The 21,444-nt window shown below is 37.1% G+C and overlaps 3 protein-coding genes across 13 annotated transcripts in view; 1 reads left to right on the forward strand and 2 right to left on the reverse strand.

The window, feature by feature from the left end:
• Positions 1–1,020, forward strand: part of tpk1 (thiamin pyrophosphokinase 1) — a 68,397-nt gene extending 67,377 nt beyond the window's left edge. For all 10 annotated transcript variants that reach the window (XM_081353345.1, XM_081353339.1, XM_081353346.1 and 7 more), the window contains one exon: positions 443–1,020. In XM_081353345.1, the coding sequence (XP_081209471.1) occupies positions 443–582 (140 nt within the window). In that variant the 3' untranslated portion in view covers positions 583–1,020. The remainder of the gene's footprint in view (positions 1–442) is intronic.
• sec61g (SEC61 translocon subunit gamma) lies at positions 668–2,899 on the reverse strand (the record flags this gene model as incomplete). 2 transcript variants are annotated; one of them, XR_014029227.1, is made up of 3 exons in its annotated part: positions 1,955–1,992; positions 1,058–1,160; positions 668–820 (listed from the first exon to the last, which is right to left on the reverse strand). XR_014029227.1 is itself a non-coding variant. In XM_081353349.1 (3 exons), exons 2-3 carry the CDS (start codon positions 2,046–2,048, stop codon positions 1,054–1,056), a joined length of 201 nt encoding a protein of 66 aa, XP_081209475.1. In that variant the 5' UTR covers positions 2,049–2,060; positions 2,764–2,899. The 2 variants fall into 2 exon arrangements, 1 of the variants encoding a protein (XP_081209475.1); XM_081353349.1 differs by lacking the exon at positions 668–820 and adding an exon at positions 2,764–2,899 and having other exon boundaries at positions 1,054–1,160; positions 1,955–2,060.
• Positions 2,900–4,775: 1,876 nt separating this feature from the next.
• Positions 4,776–20,947, reverse strand: LOC308682826 (uncharacterized protein). Its single transcript, XM_081352769.1, has 13 exons — positions 20,844–20,947; positions 20,013–20,128; positions 19,666–19,821; positions 19,449–19,553; positions 19,113–19,322; positions 16,763–16,949; positions 16,461–16,552; positions 14,343–14,477; positions 13,393–13,548; positions 13,130–13,234; positions 11,546–11,755; positions 5,922–6,114; positions 4,776–4,980 (listed from the first exon to the last, which is right to left on the reverse strand). The coding sequence occupies exons 1-13, from the start codon at positions 20,930–20,932 to the stop codon at positions 4,878–4,880; spliced, it is 1,857 nt and encodes a 618-aa protein (XP_081208895.1). The 5' UTR covers positions 20,933–20,947; the 3' UTR covers positions 4,776–4,877.
• Positions 20,948–21,444: the final 497 nt, after the last annotated feature.

Genomic DNA, 21,444 nt, shown 5'->3' on the forward strand with positions numbered 1-21,444 from the left:
AAATAGCAATGCTCAATGATCAAGAGAAATGTAGTCTTTTGTTGCTGGATGGCTGGGGCCATTGAAGTGAGAGGCATTGAACTCTGTCTGGCACCCAGATTACAGCACCGCTGCTGCTCGGGGTTTCCAGTGAGCAGTTCAACTGAATGAGAGACCCAGAGACTGAGAAAACAGCGGCGTTCCCACCAGGTTAAGCGAGGGCATGTTTTCTCCCGCTTCTCATTAGAACATTTTCACAAGCACCCCCGGGCGGGTTTCGGGAGGCCGATTTAATTAAAACCACAGTGGGCGGATTTGAACATTCACAGCTTTTGGTGGACACTTGTAGACAAAGAATTTTTTTCTTATCCTCTCCAATTCCCTGCACCTTAATACGTGAGGCCCTTGACTATTTGGGATGTGCGTAATAACGTACTTATTACCCTTTGTCTCCTCTTTTTAGACAATCAGATATTGGCTTTTGGACAGCTTGTAAGCACATCCAACACTTACGAGGATCACGACCCCAAAAAAGACAGAAAACCTGTGACGGTCACCACGGACAAGCCACTTTTATGGAGCATGGGAATTAAACGACTGTGAATAAAGCACTGGAGCACCAAGCCTTTAAAAAAAAAGTGCCTTTTTTCAGCACCGACAACAACCTTTTATTAATGAAGACAATGAGTAGTGTAACCTTTGATTTATTAACACAGCCAAATATAAATGTTTAAATGTTAACATGCACAAAAAGCATGATTTATACAAATGTTTGCATTCGGTCCGTCATCGTTTCCGGCGGCCGCAGGTCTGTTTGGCTTCACAGCTGGTTCAACCACCACTGTTAACAAGAGAAACAACAGCAATCCTGTTTTAATCACCGAGTAAATCAAAGGCTGAATGTAACACAGCATCAGATCAAAAGGCAATTTGCACATTATCTTTAATGCTCTGTAGTAAATTACATGTTAGGAGTTTAATGATTTTTGTAACCAACAATTTCTCACAATTATAGCAATAAAGTCTGAATTACACTGGTAATTGTGTTTTTTTGTGTTTGTGTGTGTGGATTACTTACACAATGATGTTGTTGATGGGGATGTGGATGAGCTTGACAAAGAATCCAATGAAACCCATGATGGCAAATCCAATTGCTGTTGCCATGGCAATCTTTTGGAATTCTAGACAGCAAGGGGAAAATTAAAAAAAGAGAGAATAAAGTTAAACTTTAAACATTGTCAATAAATAAAAATTAAACATTGTATATAGTCTTAATTCAAAGTTATTTTAATATCTCTGAAATCAAATGGTCTACATAAACAGGTTTGTAAAACAAAACAATTTTGGAGTTTATTTCCAAGCATAACTTATTTCACACTTTTCTATGGAAGTTTGTTTCTGACAGAATGAAAAGGTAATTATGGGTTTGGGTTTATATATATATATATATATATATACACAGATTACACACACACATATTTATATTTATATGTTTTAAATAACTTAAGTCAGAATTGAGTTGAAAAAAGGGAACTTAATTACCTTTTTTATTATTATTCTGTAGCAGAAACAAGCTTCCAATTACATTTTCTGATTTTTTTTTCTCTTTAATTTATTTTGCCTGGTTTCACGGATCTTAAATCTAGTTCCAGACTAAACTGCATGTTTGCATGTCTTAGCAAAGTAAATTGTACTTTTTTTTTTTTTTTTACATCAGTGCCATTGTTTGTCTCAAGATAAAGTAATGTTTAATGTTTTTAAATGTTTAAGTAATGTTTTTTCCTAACGCACATTTATAAAAAAAAAAAAAAACTATTTAAAAGTCCTAATCCTGGCTTAATCTAATCCCTTTCTGTAAAACCGGGCCTTCAAGCTTTAAATTTAAGATATTTAAATCAGTTCTAGCATCAGTTATCCATATTTTTGTTATGCTTATCAAATCTTTGCATTTTAAAAGACAATGGACCGGACATGCCTTTTCTATCTGGCTTTGTGCATCTTTTGACGAGCCTGATGGAGTCCTTGACGAACTGCCTGCTGGGCTCCACGAACTGCATGACCTGATCCATCCTGAAGTGATGCTGAAAACACAACAGAGCATTAACTTCACATCTGTGAGAGACAAAACCTTAACGTGCTCATCAGAGAACAGAGATCAGTCACACATCTGCACTGCTACATCAACATCTCATATAAACCACTTACATGCGTTAAAATTAACGACGTATGGATTTATTTTTATCGATTTCAGCATTTAGTTGATCCTATATGTTGATCCTATATGTAGATCCAGGAACACTCCACCCCGAAACCCAAGTACAGGAATCATATGAGCTGAAAAGCTAGTTAATAAAATATATTCTCATAGGGAACCAGTGGTTAAACCCTTAACTTAACCCTTAGTTAACTAACCACAAGTCTTTAATAACCGAAATGACTAACGTTAGCACTAATGCAACCTTACGGCTTGACTTGCTAGCACTGTTAGCCTGAACGCTTTCCTCGGGATTAAAAACAGCTATAACGTTAAATGGTTTTGAAATTGATCTTAACAAAAAAAACAATAGAATATACGCAACAAAAAGTGAAGCATTTTGAAACTCAGATTAAGAAAGTGATCGTATGTGATCAGTCAGAAACAGTGTTTACCCTGAAACTCAACGATCACATCCGACACGTCCTTAGTAAAGCCGTATCTCTGTATATCCTTATTTTAAAGCTAAATTCTTTACTTAACACCAATATAGATTTCTAAAGACGCAAGGTAGACAAAAAGAAACTTACCTGTGTTGACAAATCAAAGGATAAAGCAGTAGTTCAGCTGGCTGTGACACACTGACACTGTGCGTTACGCCACGTAGTTTTAACTGAGGAAAGACTGACGCAGCGCTAGCGCGACGCATGCGCACTGGCTCACAACTCTTGCGCACAATGACGTTCTCACTGCCATCTAGCGACTGGAGTTTAGATGGCAGAGACTTTTCCACATCATCATTACAGTAGAGCTAGTAGTTGTGTCATAGCCATCGGTCTGTCTGTGAGGATTGTTCATGTAGCTATACATATAAAGCGAACAGTTTATCTAAACAATTTACATTTTTCATTGCTGGTGATATTTTTTTACATTTACTAACACATTATTAAAATCAAGTAGACCTATCTGCTCAAATCATTTAGGCCTAATGGTCCTTTGCTAATAGGAACTAACAATGAACAACAGTTTAACAGCAGTTTCATTTTTATTAACTAACTTTAACAAAAGTTAATAAATAATGTAAAAATGTAAGCTATCGCTCATTGTTAGTTAAGTATTGTTAGTATATTCCTGTTTGTAGTTCTAATTGGATCCTCGTCGAATGTGCAATGGGTTGCTGGCAACATTAGCCGTTAGAGTGCGCACAGATCTGCTCTTCTGATTCCAACCTGAAAAAGTAGACTAGACCATCCGGGTATCTTTGTAATACTCAATCTAACATCCTATGATTTGGAACACACTTAGGCTGAATCCGAAATTGTCCCCTATACCCTCACTATTTGAGGACACAGTTATTTGTAGTGGTGTCCGAAACCATAGTGGACGTTATCGAGTGCACTCATTCAATCCCACTTGTAGATGTACACTCTACGGCTGCCCGAATTCGCTCACTCGTTTCCATTCACTCCTTCAAGTGAACTGTATTAGTGGGCTAACATAGGAAATAGTGATTGCGAGTTTAGGGGGCGATTTCGGATTCAGCCTATTTCTCATTTTGAATAGGTCTACTATTTAGGACGGATAGTAGGCTATGCGAATTGGGACACAGCATTTGCATTCACTCACAAACCTTTTCAGTTCAACGGAGCCCCTAAAAGGACATGGTGGTTTAAAAAAATAATATGGCTGCATCCGAAATTGCATACTTCCTTCCTATTATAGTAGCTGATTAAAAAAAGTATGTGACAAAAGAAGTAGCCTATGTCCAAATACACAGTACTCATAAAGAGTATGCAAAAAGTACCCAGATCCAACTCCTCCCACCTTACATATACCTAAACCTACCCATCTCCACCCCCTGATCCCTAAACCCACCCCTAAACCTACCAATCTCCACCCCTTAGATCTGGATTCAACTCCGCCCCCTGGATCTCGTGTACTGCAGTGAGGTGCTACTGAAATAGCCGGAGAAAGTTGATTAAATACATAGTTCTGGCATGAAACTCTAGATGGGGCAGGCTGATAAGTCTTTAACTCATTTGGTAGCGATCACATCATTATCTACATGGCACAGCTGATTGGTTGCTGTTGCATCAGCGTCCAATGAGCTGTGGCTCAACATTCAAACAAATACCGGGGTGTTGCTAGTAGCAGTCTGTAGCGCGCTTTCAGAAACCCTCCACCTTCCCCAGCTCCACCTGTATAGATCTGCTATACGGGGGTTATTTCATGCATGTCTTACATGCTCACAGCAATGTCTGTGAATGTATTGACAGTAGCAAGTCTCTGCACTTGCTCTGCAGCAGCTGCGTAGCAGATCTATTCCGCCAAGACAATTAACATTGCCATATCCATTACCATGCCAATCTCTATTACCATTCTAATCTCCCGAGAGTTTTCATGTCAGAACTGTGGATATTACAAGAGCTCTTCAGCAAAACAAACAAACAAACAAAACCAAATGCAAATTCATAAAATAAAAAGATTTAACAGACCAAAATACATTTAAATTCATAACATGTCTATTGAAATTTTAACAGCACAACCAAGGGCATTAAAAAAAAAAGAGTATACAATGTACAATATAAAACAGTGCTGATTCAGTCATGCATTTTATGAATACTACAGTTTCCATTATCTATGACATTAGTACAAAAGCTTTCATTTCCGCTCGTATAGCAGTGTCACTGAGAGGAGCGCTCGATCAGTCCCATGTAATGCTGAGCATCTGACAGCTGAGTTCCCAGAGTTTCTGAGCCATTTCATCATCTGAAGCTTCTCTTGAACACTGTGCTGGGGCACAGTCGCTGGAAACAAAGATCCTCAGGTTAAGTGATTGATCATTAATACAGCTATAGAATCATATCTATTGCATGTTTAACCTAAACACATTTTATTATCTTATCTACCTCCTAATGCAAATTAATATGGTGTGCATATTGGGACGTGAAAATAAATAGGAGTAAGAATTCTATGGTGCAGTTTATTTTTCATAATACTTTGCTCTGTACCTAGCCTGGGAAAACCCAGACAACTTCCAGCAAATTTAGATTTGCTCTCTAAGTAGTCTGGCAAAGAGCTCATTCAAGCCCATTTCTAATCCGTCGAAATCGCGGCACCAATCAGAAACGTTGAGGCGGGCTTTACACAATGACGATCGCTCTGATTGGTTTTAGGTCTATCCAATTGCGCCCAGAGGCATTTGAGCAACGTCCATTGGTGAAGCGCATCAACTTTTAAATGCATTATTATATTCAAATTGCAAACACATGAGGACAGTCTCCATGAAAGACCCACTGGCAGATGAACGTGCTACTACATTTCTCTCCGAAACGGTAGGTAATTAAATTAGATTTAATAGAGGATTTTAACTGTGACAAGATGATTGACAGGGCAGTTTACGTGACAGGATGCACGCGACAGATCCGTCCGATAAAGATGACGAAGTAGTATGTCCAAAAGCTTGCCTACTTTTTTGCTACACATTCAAAAGTAAATACCTTTTCTTCACAGAAAGAGTACATACTTTTATGGCGTAGTGTAACTTAAGCGAATTGAGACGCAGCATATGGCTTTACACGATGGCGATCGCTCTGATTGGTTTTAGGTCTATCTAATTGCGGCCAGAGGCATTTGAGCGACGTCCGTTGGTGACGCCCCTTTGGAAATGAGTTATTAATGAAGCTTTGCCAGACCATAACTCAGTTACTACTGAGAATGGTCTGGTTTTAACCAGGCTACTCTGTACCTGTAATATCCTCCACTCTCATTGTCCAGCTCCGGCTCCACAGCGCAGTAGATGGTGGTCTGTGCCCCCTGAATAGTGGTCTTGGTGAAGGGGCTGAAGACCTTGAATGCGATCTGCACAGGCTTGCTGAGGTTCCTAAACAGCTCTGACTGCACCACACCAGGATGGAGGGAGTACACAGTCACACCACTGCCTAGGAACATGACCAGATTTCATTATAAGAGTTCACATATTACACACACCTGCGTAAAACAACTAAACCAATGATTAATACAGTTGGGTTTTCTTTTTTCTTTTTTTGGTACTGCTATATGAACAGAATTGTTTTAATAGAAATAAGTATCGGATTAAATCCTTCGATACTTGAAAATGATACCTTTATTGCCTGCATGTAAACTACAAAAACGCAAATTTGTAAAAATGACGACGTCATGCGTATTTTTGCACATACTGTTTATTTAACATGACATCGCCATCTACTGGCCTGGCATGCATAATACAGCGTTTTTAATGGTTTTCACGGATCCATGTGAACGGGGATCTTTTTGGCAACGTTGTTGTCTGTACGCAAAAAACGCACAGGAAAAACGTTTCCGTTTTTGGTACAGCATTATCGTGTAAATGTTCCAATGTCCAGTGACATTTTCATGGTACTCTATCTGATGCATGTTCAAAAATGTGATTATTGCCACAGTACATAGCCTACTATAAAACCATGGTACCTTATCCAGTAAACTAAATTTTTTTGTTTGTTTTTTTAATTAATGTGAATAATGTATAATGTATAGTTAATTGTAAAGTGAAGATAATGGTTAAGGAGGACCAGCAGTGCCACTTAAAAATGAAATGAAGAATCAATGTATCAGTTTAATAATTCAAACATAAAAATGTATATAAATAAATCACTTTTAAATGGACAAATTAATAGACATTTTTAAAGTTGTTTATTTGATTCGTGTTTTTAAATGTATTTTAATAAAACCATAAAACATCAAATTTAAAATAGTTTATTTAATTCATGTTTTTAAACGTAGATAAATAAAACAATAAAAAGTACATTTATAAATCATTTTTTATAAATCCCTTTTTTTTTTAAAGCATGTGGCAAACATTTTCTCTCTCTATTTGCCAGATGCTTTTCTTTGTCGTTTTGCCAAATGCTTTTATTTTTCCATTTATCATTAATCAAGTTAAAAAAAATGCCATTGGACAGTAGCCTACACGTGGGAGCAACCAATCAACTTTCACCTCAATTTGAAGCGATAAACCCGTTTATATACTGTATAATGGCTAAACCGTCTCTCCCACTTGTAAATGTAACAGACAGTTGGAGAAACTATACGTCACCTCCATTACGAATGAGGAGTTGGATAGAATATTGGTGGAAATACACCACAGATACCCCAATGCTGGCTACAAGATGATCTTGGGACACATAAGATCCAGGCAACTGCGTATACAAAGTAGGAAATGTAGCAAATATTAACATTTTAATCATCTAATGTCTCATCCAGGTTTGAAATTAACAGATTTAAGTACGTCTTAGGACGGCCCGACGCCGACATTACAGTGTACCAGCTCCCAACAGTGTGTGGAACATTGATGGGAATCATAAACTTATTCGGTTGGTGTTAAGCATTTCTTTGGTAAAGTTAATAGATAATGTTGCTAATGTCTAGGGTTACACAGAATCTGCACTTACAGACCTAAATAGTTAATCAAATAAGTTTATGTAAATCAGATTTACATAAAAAAGTCAAGTAAATCAAAATAAGTTTATGATTCCCATCAATGTTCCACACACTGTTGGCCACTCCCTATTAAGTCCTATTGTACCGAATTTTGGTTGTAGTTCCACCAGAGTTCCACTGGGGGCGATCGCCAGGAGTGCAGAATTAATGGGAGTCTATGGGGCTAGACGGTTAAATTTGTCTCTTTCACCCGATTGCCGTTGAGAAATCTCAGATTTGATTATAGGTTTTGCAAGTTCAACATGGGTTATAGGTCGAAAGTTGAATGAACGAGTACTCATGTCCTTTCGATTTCTTACAGGTTGAGTTGTTGTTGCCCATAACACGCTAGCATTCTGCTAATGAACGCTGATTGGTCAGTGAAGGACTGATTACGACCACAGATGCCGCTTGATGGCATCGTGGCATCCGAAGCGGGACCAGAAACAAACAAAACAAAAACTCGTCTAGCACGTGTATTTACCTGTGTCAGCTGTGTTGTCGATGCCTTGAGAGAAAACAAAGTGCAGAGCGCGAAAGCACCAGAGTGACTGAAGGATTGCCGTTAAGCAGTATCTCTGGTCGTACGATGTGTATGACGTCATTGACACTTTAAAAGACTTTTTAAAGCAAATAAGTGACTCTAACACCCAGCAATGTGTAATTTCTTTGCATCTCCTTTCGAATACAACATTCAAATTACTAGACAAAAAATTATATCCTGAGAAAAGTGTATTTTGAGGGGTATAGCGCCATAGACCTCCATTGATTCTGCACTCACCCTGTGAGCGCCCTCATATGGAGCCAAAGTGGAACTGCAACCAGTTCAGAAGCCGGAAGTTTACTGAGAGTGAAACTTCTCCCCTTATTAGACATTCTCTGGAGAGACATATAAACGGGTTTAGCGCTTCAAATTGAGGTGAAAGTTGATTGGTTGCTCCCACGTGTGTAGGCTACTGTCCAATGGCATTTTTTTTTTTAAAAACTCAATTGACAAATGGATAAATAAAGCATTTGGCAAAACGACAAAGAAAAGCATCGGGCAAATAGAGAGAGAAAAGGTTTGCCACATGCTTTTTAAATAAAGCGATTTAACATGTGCATTTAAAATGATTTATAAATGTACTTTTTATTGTTTTATTTATCTACGTTTAAAAACATGAATTAAATAAACTATTTTAAATTTGTTGTTTTATGGTTTTATTAAAATACATCTAAAAACACGAATCAAATAAACAACTTTAAAAATGTCTATTAATTTGTCCATTTAAAAGTGATTTATTTATATACATTTTTATGTTTGAATTATTAAACTGATACATTGATTCTTCATTTCATTTTTAAGTGGCACTCATGGTCCTCCATACATGGTAACCCACTAGTAATGACTGAAGTATTACAAAATCCGTCAGAAGGAACTACTAATTATTTGTATCAGTATTCTAAAGTGAAGATCATGGGCCTTAGTGTTATCAAATCCATAGGAAGGAGTTACTATCCAAAACCTTACAAAAATGTTGGAAAAAAAATTCCAAAGCTTACAATGACTTCCGTAATTACCGGGGAGTTGTCATGCTTTTCACTTTAGAATACTGTAAATATAAAATAGTAAATAATAATAAAAAAAAATTGTATTATAGTCATATATTATATTATTAGTCATATAATAGTCATAACAATCCAGAACCTTACAAAAAACTCAAAAGCTTGCAATGATTTCAGTCATTACTAGAGTTACCATGTCTTTGACTTTAGAATACTGCATTACTCATTTGTTCCTGTGTAGTTAATCATTAAGACGGAACAATATTCTAAATTGTTAACGTTATTTCGTCTACATTACTCCCCCTTCATAGTTAAACTGCATGTTGTCTTAACAGAAAAATCCTTCAGAATCTTTATCCAACAGTGCACATAGACCGTTACTCATTTTTACTAGAAATACTGGTGAGAATTCCTTTTGGTATTTCCTCATATGGTATTTCCTCCTCTTTGGTATAGAACCTCATGAATTTCTAGCTGAATGTCTGCTCTGTGATCTCTGTGTGGCTTTTCTGAACAGATCACAGGTCATCTGTTATTAGATCTTGAGTTTGAATTGTCACATGAATGAGAATCAGTGATAAGCACAGAAAACAGGACATTCTCCTCATGCTTCATACAATCCTGCATCCTTAAGGAAGCACACAGAGACAAACATAGAGATCAGTTCTGACCGAGCGCCTTCCTCTGCCACTGTGTGTTGGTTTTGACTGAGCTTATGTAGTCTCACAGGGGAAAATATCGCATTTAAAGTCACCATGAAATCAAAACGGACCATTCTTGTTTTTTTACTGTGGAATTTTGCCATATTTATTATACATTATTTATCCCTGCATGTCTTTTTTGAATTTTTATTCATGTATCCTCATCATAATATGACTGTAAAAAATGATATGATAAATAGGTTATGACAACATATGTTTTTACACTCTTTAACTCATCAAAATAAGTTAAGCAATTTTCAACTTTTTTAATAAATCATACAAGATGAAGATTCAGCAAATTTTTCTAAGTCAGTTTAATGTAATTTAAGTTGAAATGACGTAAACATCCAAGTTGATGAGGCAGCAACAATTTTTTACAGTGATAACTTCCCCTCCCTCTTAGCCTGGGAAAACCCAGACAACTTCCGGCAAATTTAGATTTGCTCTGCAAGTAGTCTGGCAAAGAGCTCATTCAAGCCCATTTCTAATCCATCGAAATCGCGGCACCAATCAGAAACGTTGAGGCGGGCTTTACACAATGACGATCGCTCTGATTGGTTTTAGGTCTATCCAATTGCGCCCAGAGGCATTTGAGCGACGTCCGTTGGTGAAGCGCACCAACTTTTAAATGCATTATTCAAATTGCAAACACATGAGGACAGTCTCCATGAAAGACCCACTGGCAGATGAACGTGCTACTACATTTCTCTCCGAAACGGTAGGAAATTAAATTAGATTTAATAGAGGATTTTAACTGTGACAAGATGATTGACAGGGCAGTTTACGTGACAGGATGCACGCGACAGATCCGTCCGATAAAGATGACGAAGTAGTATGTCCAAAAGCTTGCCTACTTTTTTGCTACACATTCAAAAGTAAATACCTTTTCTTCACAGAAAGAGTACATCCTTTTATGGCGTAGTGTAACTTAGGCGAATTGGGACGCAGCATATGGCTTTACACGATGACGATCGCTCTGATTGGTTTTAGGTCTATCCAATTGCAGCCAGAGACATTTGAGCAACGTCCGTTAGTGACGCCCCTTTGGAAATTAGTTATTAATAAAGCTTTGCCAGACCATAACTCAGTTACTACTGAGAATGGTCTGGTTTTAACCAGGCTACCTCCCTCTTGCAGTGACATCTTTTCTCTTCTGATGACGTGTTTACTGGCAAAAGGGCGGGACAACCTGTCACGCACTTGAGATCGACCAATAGCAAACCATAACAATCCAACTATCCAATCAATTCCGGATGGACAAAATAAAGTCCCACCCTACATTTTGTCTTGTTCGAGAAGTCATTTCATGTCGGCTTTAGTGTGTGTTCACACTTGTAGTTTGGTTCTCTTGGTTCTTTTGAACCAAAAAAGGAAAATTATACACTTAGTCCTGGTTCGCTTAGCGTTCACACAGTCATTTTTAAAACCAAATCTAGATAAAAAAAAAAAAAAGCTTTTATGATGCACATCGCGACTACGACAAGAAAAAACAGTATGCTTGAGTATATACAGCCTAATGTCACGTTGTTATACTCCCATACCAAATCAAGCAGTGTTCAGGATAAGGAAGGCAAACAAGACTTTACTTTGTGTCCTTAAGGATCATGTTTAGTCTAGCATTGATAGCCTTGCTATGAAGGTCACATACCCTGCAGTCTTTTAGCCAAGGAGCGTGTGCAGAGGATGTTAGATAGCTTGCTCTGGCCGTAAGCCCTCCGCGGAGAGTAACCCTTCTCGCTGTTTATGTCATCCAGATGGATGCTGCCCCACGTATGGGCCACAGAGGCCACGTTTATGATCCTGGAGGGGGTTGATTTCTTGAGGAGGTCCAGCAGAAGGTAGGTGAGCAGAAAATGACCTGTTGGTAGTTTGAAGAAGATAAAAATAGTCAGGGGTTGCACCTTTTATTGTCCCTCGTGTCCTGTCCTCCATAAATGCATGGAAGTGGATGTATATGGAAAAGGATGTGTACTGTATGTGAGTGTTTAGGTTCCTACAGGAAGCCAGCTTGGGCTGATAAACGACTAAACAGCACACACTGTCAATTTACAGGGTCACTACTCCACACTAGTATTAAGTCTGAGACTTCCTGTGCGAAACAAGGTTGCATTATACATAGGGGTAGTCTATAACTAAACACAATTTGTGCTTGATTTAAAAGAAGTCGCTTTTATTGACTAAATTACTTGGTTTACTGGTCAGAAAGAGTAACAGTATGGGTTAGATACAGGAAATCTAATTTTACTAATAGGCTTATTTTTTCCTGAGTCACAATGAGTGTTTACATCTACAAAACACGTGTTGATAATTATTTGAAATTGCCGCGGATATTTGTAAAATTGCCTCGGCTTCAATTTCAGACAAAATATTGTGTTCTTGTGAACTTTCTATTCATCAAAAAATCCTGAAAAAAATGTAGCACGGTTTCCACAGTAATGTCTCTTGAGCAGCAAATTAGCATATTAGAAAGATTTCTTAAGGATCATGTGACACTAAAGACTGGAGTAATGATGCTGAAAATTCAGCTTTGCCATCACAGGAATAAATTCAACTTTTAAATATGTTAAAATAGAAAACAGTCACCTTAAAATTTAGTAATATTTCACAATATTACTGTTTTTACTATAGTTTTATTCAAATAAATGCAGCCTTGTATTTATCAACTTCTTCTTTCAAAAAACTTTTGAAATATATTTTATACAATACACCTTTTTATTGGAAGCAAAGGAAGTTTTTCATGAAATGTACACAAAGATGCATGTTTTTATGGCCATGATATTACTAAAGCCCATTGGCTAATTGAAAAAAAAAAAACAGTTGTCCTGTCCAAACTTCCTATTTCAAAAAGATATAGAGGATATACAATTCATCATCATAATTGTCAGGGTTCTGTTATATTTTATCTGTTTGTTTAACAGAGAGTTGTTTTGCTCTGTTTTCTGTTTCCTTGTTCCTGCTCTTGGTTTGTCTCCTTGGCTTCAGGATGTTTGATTAACTTGGTCTATTTAAACTCTGTTTTGTTCAGTTCTTGGACCGTTCACGTCCATGTTCTGTTCCTCTTCATAAGTTATTTGTGAGAAATCCTGAGTATTTTATTATCTACGAAGTTTGTTATTAAATCTGCTGTGCATCCATCTCTTTATTTCACCTGCTGCATCCCTCAATCTGTGACAATAACACTGTACTATGTAGAGAGTGTTTGCATGTACATACAGTAAGATAAAGTCTTTACCTAAATGGTTTACACCAAACTGCATCTCGAAGCCATCTGCAGTTTTTGAATATGGGCACATCATGATTCCAGCATTGTTGATCAGGATGTTAACTTGCTTCTCCTCTAAAATACAAAAATATGAATCAAGAGCCATAAGCAAACTGCATATACTATTCATATAAATGTGTATATAAAATCTTAATATTAATATACATTTCCTTACTCCAAGGAAATACATAGCAAAGCATTCATTTAAAGTAGTAGTCAGATGTCTTACACACCCTTGTTTATGAGTTCTGCAAATGCTCTGATGGATTTGGTATCTGATAAATCAAGTTTTTTCACCACAATGTTTTGGTTTCCAGAATCCTCCATTAATTCTCCTCTGGCGGACTCGGCTTTTTCCAGGTCTCGACAGGCCATGATGACTCGAGCCCCTGAGGACATCATAAAGAAGCTGATGGAAATGTGCTTTCCAGTGCAAAAAGCCACAAAACAGAGCAGCTATCCTTCATGAATCTGAAATCATTCTGTTTATATATTCCGGCAAACGTCCTTCCTGTGAAATGTCCTTGCATAATAATTCATTTGGTGTTAAACTGGGATGTAAGGCTGATGAGCTAACACAATAGCTGTTTGCCTGGTAATTACTGTGCAGAACGCCTATTATCCTATTCAGAGCAATTTGGCTGGCAAGCATCAGAGTTTCTTTGTTGGGATTCAGCGGGTCCATGTGGGAAAGTGTACAGTTTTACATCTCTTTGGCAGATAGTATTGTAATCCTGATGTTTATTTATCAGCATGCATTCAAAGCTTCCAAGAGCCTGTCATTTATTATAAGATGAAGTATTTGCTGTTTTAATCGTATCGCATTTGACATTAGGACACCGAGTACGATTTGTCCTTGCAGCTGTTATTATAGTCCCAGATCATGCTGATTTTACGCAATATTTTAAAGAGAAATAAGAATCCAAAATTAATTAGTGCAAATACAGTGTGATAGATTGCAATTATTCCAGCTAACCTCCCATACCCCACTTCTAATTAGAGTGGCATCACACATGGCATGGTTTTGTCCCGGAACAGGTTGGCAGTCGATGCCGTTCACAGCATGTGCTTCGAACAGAACAAATCAAATCATTCAGAGCATTTTTAAGGTTTTCCTTTTAAGGTCAAGACTGAGTTGAGACGCATGTCCTGAAAACTAAAATGAGGTCTGTTAGTTCCTTACCTCTTCTGGCAAGGTCTCTCGCCGTCTCTTTGCCTATGCCTGTATTAGCTCCTGTGATTATGACTGTTTTATCATCAAGACGTACAGAAGAGCTCCACTGACCGCAGAAGAAATTTCTGGAATTGATTACAGAGCAAATGTTTATATATCATAGTGAATATCTAAAGTGAAGTAGTAGGTGAGAGCGGGGCTAGTTGTCACTTTGTTGTATCATTGTTATTAGTCAAGAATTAAGTAACACTGTAAAAAATGATATGATCAATAAGTTATGACAACATATCTTATTATTCATTTTCAACTTTTTTTATGTTATACAAGATTTAACTCATCTTTTAAAGTCAGTTTAATGCAATAATGACTTAAACATCCATGTTGATTGTACTTAAATTCAAGGCAGTTAAAAAGTTTAAGGTACTTAAAAATGTAAGGTAAAAACATTACTTTCTGAAATATCAGACCATTGTTTTGACCTATAAATATTGTAGCTACTTGATACTCTTAATTGAACTTAATTTAAGAAGGTTTGAAGTTGTTTGAAACCAACAAACACATTTATGCAAATAGTTGCTGACTGAGATACAGCCCTTATGAAAATTTCTCGTGTGACAACTAGCCCCATTCTCTTATATTTAAATTAAATCAGCTGGTATAATCCAATATAGGCATAGTAATGGGCATTTAAGTAATTATATTGTTTAAAAATACTGTTTAAGAGAATTGTTGGGTCCCATTTATCCAGTTATGAACACTTTGGCGAAAAGAAATTGTGTATCAATCCAGTTTTTCAGACTCCGCGTTGCTTACCTTATTGAGTGCATTGTTCCAATATTGTCTGGTTCCCCTCAGCAGACAGTTAGTGCTCTACTCTAGCGTCCTGTGTAATTTATGAATGAGCTATTACTATGCGGTCCGAATCCAAGCCCCTCCCGTCCAGAGCTCTGTCCTCCGGCCAATGAAACGCGACTGAGATCAATATGAAGACCGTTCAGGCTCCCACCGCTCGCAGGAATGCGCTCGCTGTGACGGCCTTGAACTCCGATTTGTTGAATTGAATCTTTTTTGCAAGGTTGGACATTCCGCTACACGTCACCAGAACATACAATACATTTACGTCACCCACTTAAAAATGAGCCAATTTATGCAAAAGCAGTGACCTTGTGCAACCACTAGATGTCCTTGTTGTGTCAGCCTGATGTTCCTCACGAACTATTCACAACACACTGAACATCGTCTTACTGTAGGCTACCTCAGAAAAGCAATGTAATTAAATTTAAGATACTTTATTAGTGACGGTAAATCGTTAAGTGAACATGAAACATTTTTTATCTTTTGTTTTCTATCTGCTATCGTTTGCTTGCAACTACTAGCCTAGCTTACTATCCTTACTAAATGTCACTTATTAGGCCTAGCCTAGTAAGCCTACTTAACATTTTCAATCCCCTTTAGGTAGCCTACTCCACTCCAAGACATTTATATTCCATTCACACAGTATTATTTAGCTTTCGTTTATTTTTCTGTGTCTACCAGGCATGCCTATGTCTATTTGTCTTGCATGGCTGATCATATTCCGTTTTCAAATGACAATAACTCACTTTATCCATCACTAGCTGCTTTTAATCAGAAAGTTACGCAGCATGTTTCAATAGTCACATACCTTGCTGAAAAATCCTGCATAAACCAGCATGAATTTGATGTTGGTCCAAGTTGGTTTATGTTGGATTGAGCTGGAGTATAGTGCTGGGGCCAGTTGCACAAACTAGCCACTATTAATACGTCTAGTTTGGCCAACTAGCAGTTAGATAAGAGGTAATCAGTCTTACTTATCCAATTCAAACTAGACCAATCTACCTTTTTATGTAACTGACATACATTTTATGTAACTGCCCATCAGCATTTCTGCTTCCCATGCTAGCCAGCATCCAATGCTGGTCCCAGCATGCAAAACATAGGCTGCTGGATTTTTCAGCAGGGTAAACTTTCAGCTTTCAAATGTCAAAACTCCTTGTTTCTCTGAATCAATAACATCCAAAATGTCACAAAATTAATATAACACATGAATACAAAGAGGGGCATCAGTATGAAATAAGGCTGAGGTCTTCATATCTTCTCATTTCCAACGAATCCCCAGCAGGTGGCAGCTGACAGCCCACAGTCTGCTCGCAGTGTTCATGTCATCGGCGGCCCTGGAGCACGGGGCCACGGCACAGTTACTGTGAGAGATCATGAGACAAAATATTTTACGAAACAGTAGCGTGAGGAAGCAAATAATTTGGTTACTGTCAAATTTTGCATTACTAACGCAAAATAAAAACCATGTTTTGAACAATAGTGCTTGCTTATGGGAAGGATGATCATTGAGGTTATTATTTAATGAGTGCAACAGCTAGCATCATCTATACTGTATTCTAGTTCTGACAAACCTGTAGTAGGTTCCAGTGGGCAGGCCAGGAGTGACGGCACAGTACAGAGTGGTATATGCGCCTTCTGCAGGGGTTTTTATCAGGAAACCAAATGTCTTCACAAAGACCTGCAGAGTCTTCTTCAGGTGCCTGATGATCTCTGTCTTCACTAGGCCTGGATCCACAGCATAAACACTCACTCCCATCGCTGCCACAGAAACATCACTCTACATGAGCTACAGTTAGAAGAATGAAAAGTATGCAAGAACACTCTTATTGCCTTAATGAAGAATGTTAGTGAGTTAATCATGGGACAGTCATGTTAGGATAGCATACTGATCAATTAGCAACGCATTATTTGGAAGGTTTGCCCGTCTCCCTCTGACACTTATGATCTCCTTAAAGGGATAGTTCAGCCAAAAATGAAGATTCACTTTCAGTCATCATTTAGTCAAATACCCTGAAAGTAAAAGGGGAACGATTGACATCTTGGACACTCATGCACCATTCATGCAGAACCCATTTTTGTGTTTAAAATATGAGATGCAGGGCAGTTGAATGAAAAAAATACACAAGGTCTATAGACATTTTTTCAAGATGAACTTCTTTTAGTTTGAACACTAGATAGAATGCTGTATCATGCACGAGAAGCTGCAATGGGTCAAGCATGTCCGTATAGGGGCATCTGTTAGGGGCTATTTCACACAGAATGCGTTTTTGCATTCCACAGTTTTCCATTGTCTTGTGCATGACACCAAAAGAAGTTAAAGCTGCGTCCCAATTCAGAGGCTGCATCCTTCTTCAAATGCGGCCTCCAAATGCGTCCTTCATTTCCCGTGCAATGACGGATACAACAGATGGATCCTTCACAGCCTTGCCTGCCCCAGAATTTCTTGCGATTACAACTACAAATATAGCTGCGAGCAGCGATCACGGGCCCTAGCCGGCGGCACCGCCACCCCGGTGCCTTTAGGTAACTTTGGCCCTTCATCGCTGCTCGCAGCTATATATATATATATATATATATATATATATATATATATATATATATATATAAAGGTACCAGCTTCAGCCCGGCCCTGATGACCGCGGGTTCTGACCCGTGTGCAAAGTTTCAAGAGTTTTTGAGCATGTTAAGGGCCCCAAAAGTGCCTGAATAGTTGTAAGAAAAATAAATAAATAAAATAATAATAATAATCATACCGAAAACAATAGGGCCTTCGCCCTTTCAGGGCTTGGGCCCTAATTACACTTTTAAACACAAGTATTTTGTTCCAACTTACTCAAATATCTAATGATACAAATGTAAAAAAAAAAAAAAAAGTTTTTTAAAGCGATTCAAATGTTTACATATCTTATTTACAGATTATTATATATATTATATATATAATATACGATTATATATAGTTTATACTCTTTATTATATACAGAAATTGACCATGGTGAACATATTTAAACAGTTTGTGAACCCGGTTTTATTGTTAGACAGTTTAATATAACTTTCAAAAAAGTTCAGTACAAACGTTACTGTCACTCATCAACGGCAGCTGTCACAGTTGCTAGGCGACAAGGAGAATCCTCTGTAGGCTAGACCGTCACATTTAACAACACTTCCGCTCATCGAAGGTGTGGCCTTTAAAGTCCACGTCCTTCGAAGGATGCATCCTCTGAATTTTTCAGTTTTAAGTTAGTCGTTATATTTATTTCTGCTTTAAAATAGTAACCAATCAGTTGTTTTTAGGTTTAGAATTGAATGTTTGTCCTTTTTTGCTTATAATGCACAGCATAGCCTACATTGATACATTCACTAGGCTATATTTGTTTTCATAGGCTTTATGTTACAAATTGTTTGGAGGACAGCATTGGGCAGGATGTGGAATAACATTGTTTAAAATAATGGATTAAATATAATTTTTAATGTATAGTTTCATCCGATTAATCGGAAAAATAATCGTAAGTTGCAGCCCTAGTTTTGAGTGTGTGAGGCTGGCGACTAAAAGCAAACTTTTTTTGTGTGTATGTTCGTGTACTGTGTGTTCATTTTTTGTTCTTCCTTGTCATTTGTTCATCATGTTCCTAAAGCTTTATTTTGCTTCGCTTTTGTATTGCATTCGTGCATTTTGGGGGTGGAGCAATGAAGGGAGGGGTGTGTTTGTTTGTCGTGTTCAACAATGATTCTCAGAATTTGCATACTGCTCCTTTAAAACATTCCATGAAAACATTCTTCTGTGAACTGCCTTTTTTCCCCCTTTTTTTTCTACAGATTCCTAAAAATAAAAATTATAAATAAATCCTAGAATTGATGTGGAATCAGATTTTTGGATCTCACTTTAAAGCCATGTTTTATGCATGATCACAAGCTGGCTCTTACCTTCCACTCTCGTGGCCAGCTCTCGTGTGAAAAGTATGTTGGCCAGTTTGCTCTGTACGTAGGCCTTCACTGGATGATAGCCTTTCTCACCGTTCAGGTCCTCAAAGTGGATCTTTCCCATGGGGTGAACCAACGAAGAGACATTAATCACTCTAGAAGGAGCTGAATGCTTCAACAGATCCATTAGGAGGAACGTGAGAAAGAAATGTCCTGAAGAAGAAAAGGAGTCATACATCACATGTCAAGAGTGAACAAACTCTATAGCGGCTTAACAACAAATAAGGACTCTTTGATATTGTTTGAAAGAATGAGAATGACTAGTGCACTTCATCATACCTAAATGATTGACTCCAAACTGTGTCTCAAAGCCGTCTGCTGTTGTGGAATATGGGCAGATTGCCACTCCAGCGTTATTAATCAGCAAATGAAGAGACTTTTCAGCTAAAATAAAATAGAATAATGATTTTAAACATCAGAATAAGAGTTCAATCTGATGCATTGCATATTTACATTATATATATTTTTTGAAAAATGTTCTTCAACCATAACTCACTGTTGTAAATCAGTTCAGCAAAATCACAGATGGATTTAGTGTCGGCCAGGTCCAGTTTCCGAACCACCAAGATGGCGTTGTCCACGTCTCTGCTGATGTCAATGGCGGCCTGCTCAGCCTTCGCCATGTCTCTGCAGGCCAGGATCACCCGCGCGCCTCGGGATCAATCACACGCTTTGTTCCATTATTTGAAACACTCGTACATTCTTTTGAGCAATTTCAGGGAAAACATATTCTGGATAGGCCTAAATATCAGATCAAATGGCTATGCAGTCAGATCTAATATATTTATTCTGTGCCTCTAATATGAAAAGAGGGCTTGATGTGTTTTTGGCCACAGTACCCACCCCGCTTTGCCAGATCCTTCGCCGTTTCTTTCCCAATCCCAGTGTTTGCTCCAGTCACTATAGCAGTTTTTCCATCTAACCGAATATCAGATGACCAGCTTTTGGTGAAAAGCCCTCTGAAAATAATGAATAATGATAAGCAATACCCTTCAAAGGCAGATGTCAGATACTACCATTATGAATAGTAAAGGAAAATGTTTATTTTAATGTTATACGCATATTTATAATAATTTATTTTATACTAATACGGTAATAATTAAAAAAAACATTTATATGAATAATATTACAATAAATGCTAATATTTTAATATCTGTTAAGTTAATTAGACTGATTATATAAAATAAAATAAGCACATTATTATTAATAATAATTATAATTAATATTAATAATAATTGCTAAAATTCCAATATCCCCTGCATTAATTATACTGATTATTTAAAATAAAATAAACACATTATTATAATTGATTAAAAAATAATATACATTTCAATATCTATTAATCAAGTTAAGTATACTGGTTATTTTTAAAAAGTACATTTGTAATAATAATAAATATTTAAAATTCTCTTAATCAATTTAATTATTTTTTTATTAATATTTTTTATTAATAATTAAGTTTGTTTTATTGATTATTTAAAATAAAACCAAATAAATTTGTATTAATAAAAAAGAATGATCCAAAATCATATATTTCAATATAATAAGTTTATTATACCGATTAATTAAAACAAAAATAAATAAATTTGTATTAATGATAAAAATAATAGATACTATACATTTCTATCTCTCTCAATCAAGTTTAATAAACTGAATAAATAAAAAGCACCTTACCTTAACACATTCATTTTCTCAAAAGTTTCATTACATGTGAACCAGCAAGAAGGATCTTTTTCACAGCTTCTCATGATACCGAGTGTCATAATAAATGCTCGAGTGTCATTTGTACTTGAATAAGGAGGACAGAAAATCCCCTTTCTTTTAACTGAGGTCAGAACGAATTGATCATGTTTTGCATGCAAAATACATTTATTCGCTTTATACTCTGCATATATCTGAAAGGCCACGCTGCTAAATAAAGCGGTGTGTGTGACCTACTGGCTACACTCACTGAACATATTCCAGGAAACTCTTACACAAAATGATCCCCACTGGCAAAATGTTTCACTTGATTTTAAAGAACTTTCCTTCCTTATAACACTAAATCAAAAGTGGTATTTTTTTGTCAAAGGCACTGCTGTTTTATTTCACATAAACATCCTTTGGCAACCACAGTAGATTTGAGCGAGCCTTAAAATGGCCAAAAACTACACACCAATGCCAGTGAGTGCTGTTCGATCTTTAATGATGGGAAACTCAGTTCAATTTTTCATCTCAAAAAAATCAGGTAGTTTCCAGCCAAGCCAGAGGAGCACCTGTGTCCAAACCTGGGGTT

The sequence above is a fragment of the Scardinius erythrophthalmus genome (assembly GCF_964197995.2).
Source record: "Scardinius erythrophthalmus genome assembly, chromosome: 22".
NCBI classification, from domain to species: domain Eukaryota; kingdom Metazoa; phylum Chordata; class Actinopteri; order Cypriniformes; family Leuciscidae; genus Scardinius; species Scardinius erythrophthalmus.

What these genes read in the sequence shown, in the direction of transcription:
- LOC308682826 (XM_081352769.1), bottom strand. Translation starts at nt 20,932, where the DNA reads ATGACACTCGGTATCATGAGAAGCTGTGAAAAAGATCCTTCTTGCTGG. An exon ending in GCTGGCCACGAGAGTGGAAG is followed by an intron (nt 16,950 to 19,112) that starts GTAAGAGCCAGC and finishes TTTCTGTGGCAG; the next exon opens with CGATGGGAGTGAGTGTTTAT. An exon ending in GAGAGTGGAGGATATTACAG is followed by an intron (nt 4,981 to 5,921) that starts GTACAGAGTAGC and finishes CTTTGTTTCCAG; the next exon opens with CGACTGTGCCCCAGCACAGT.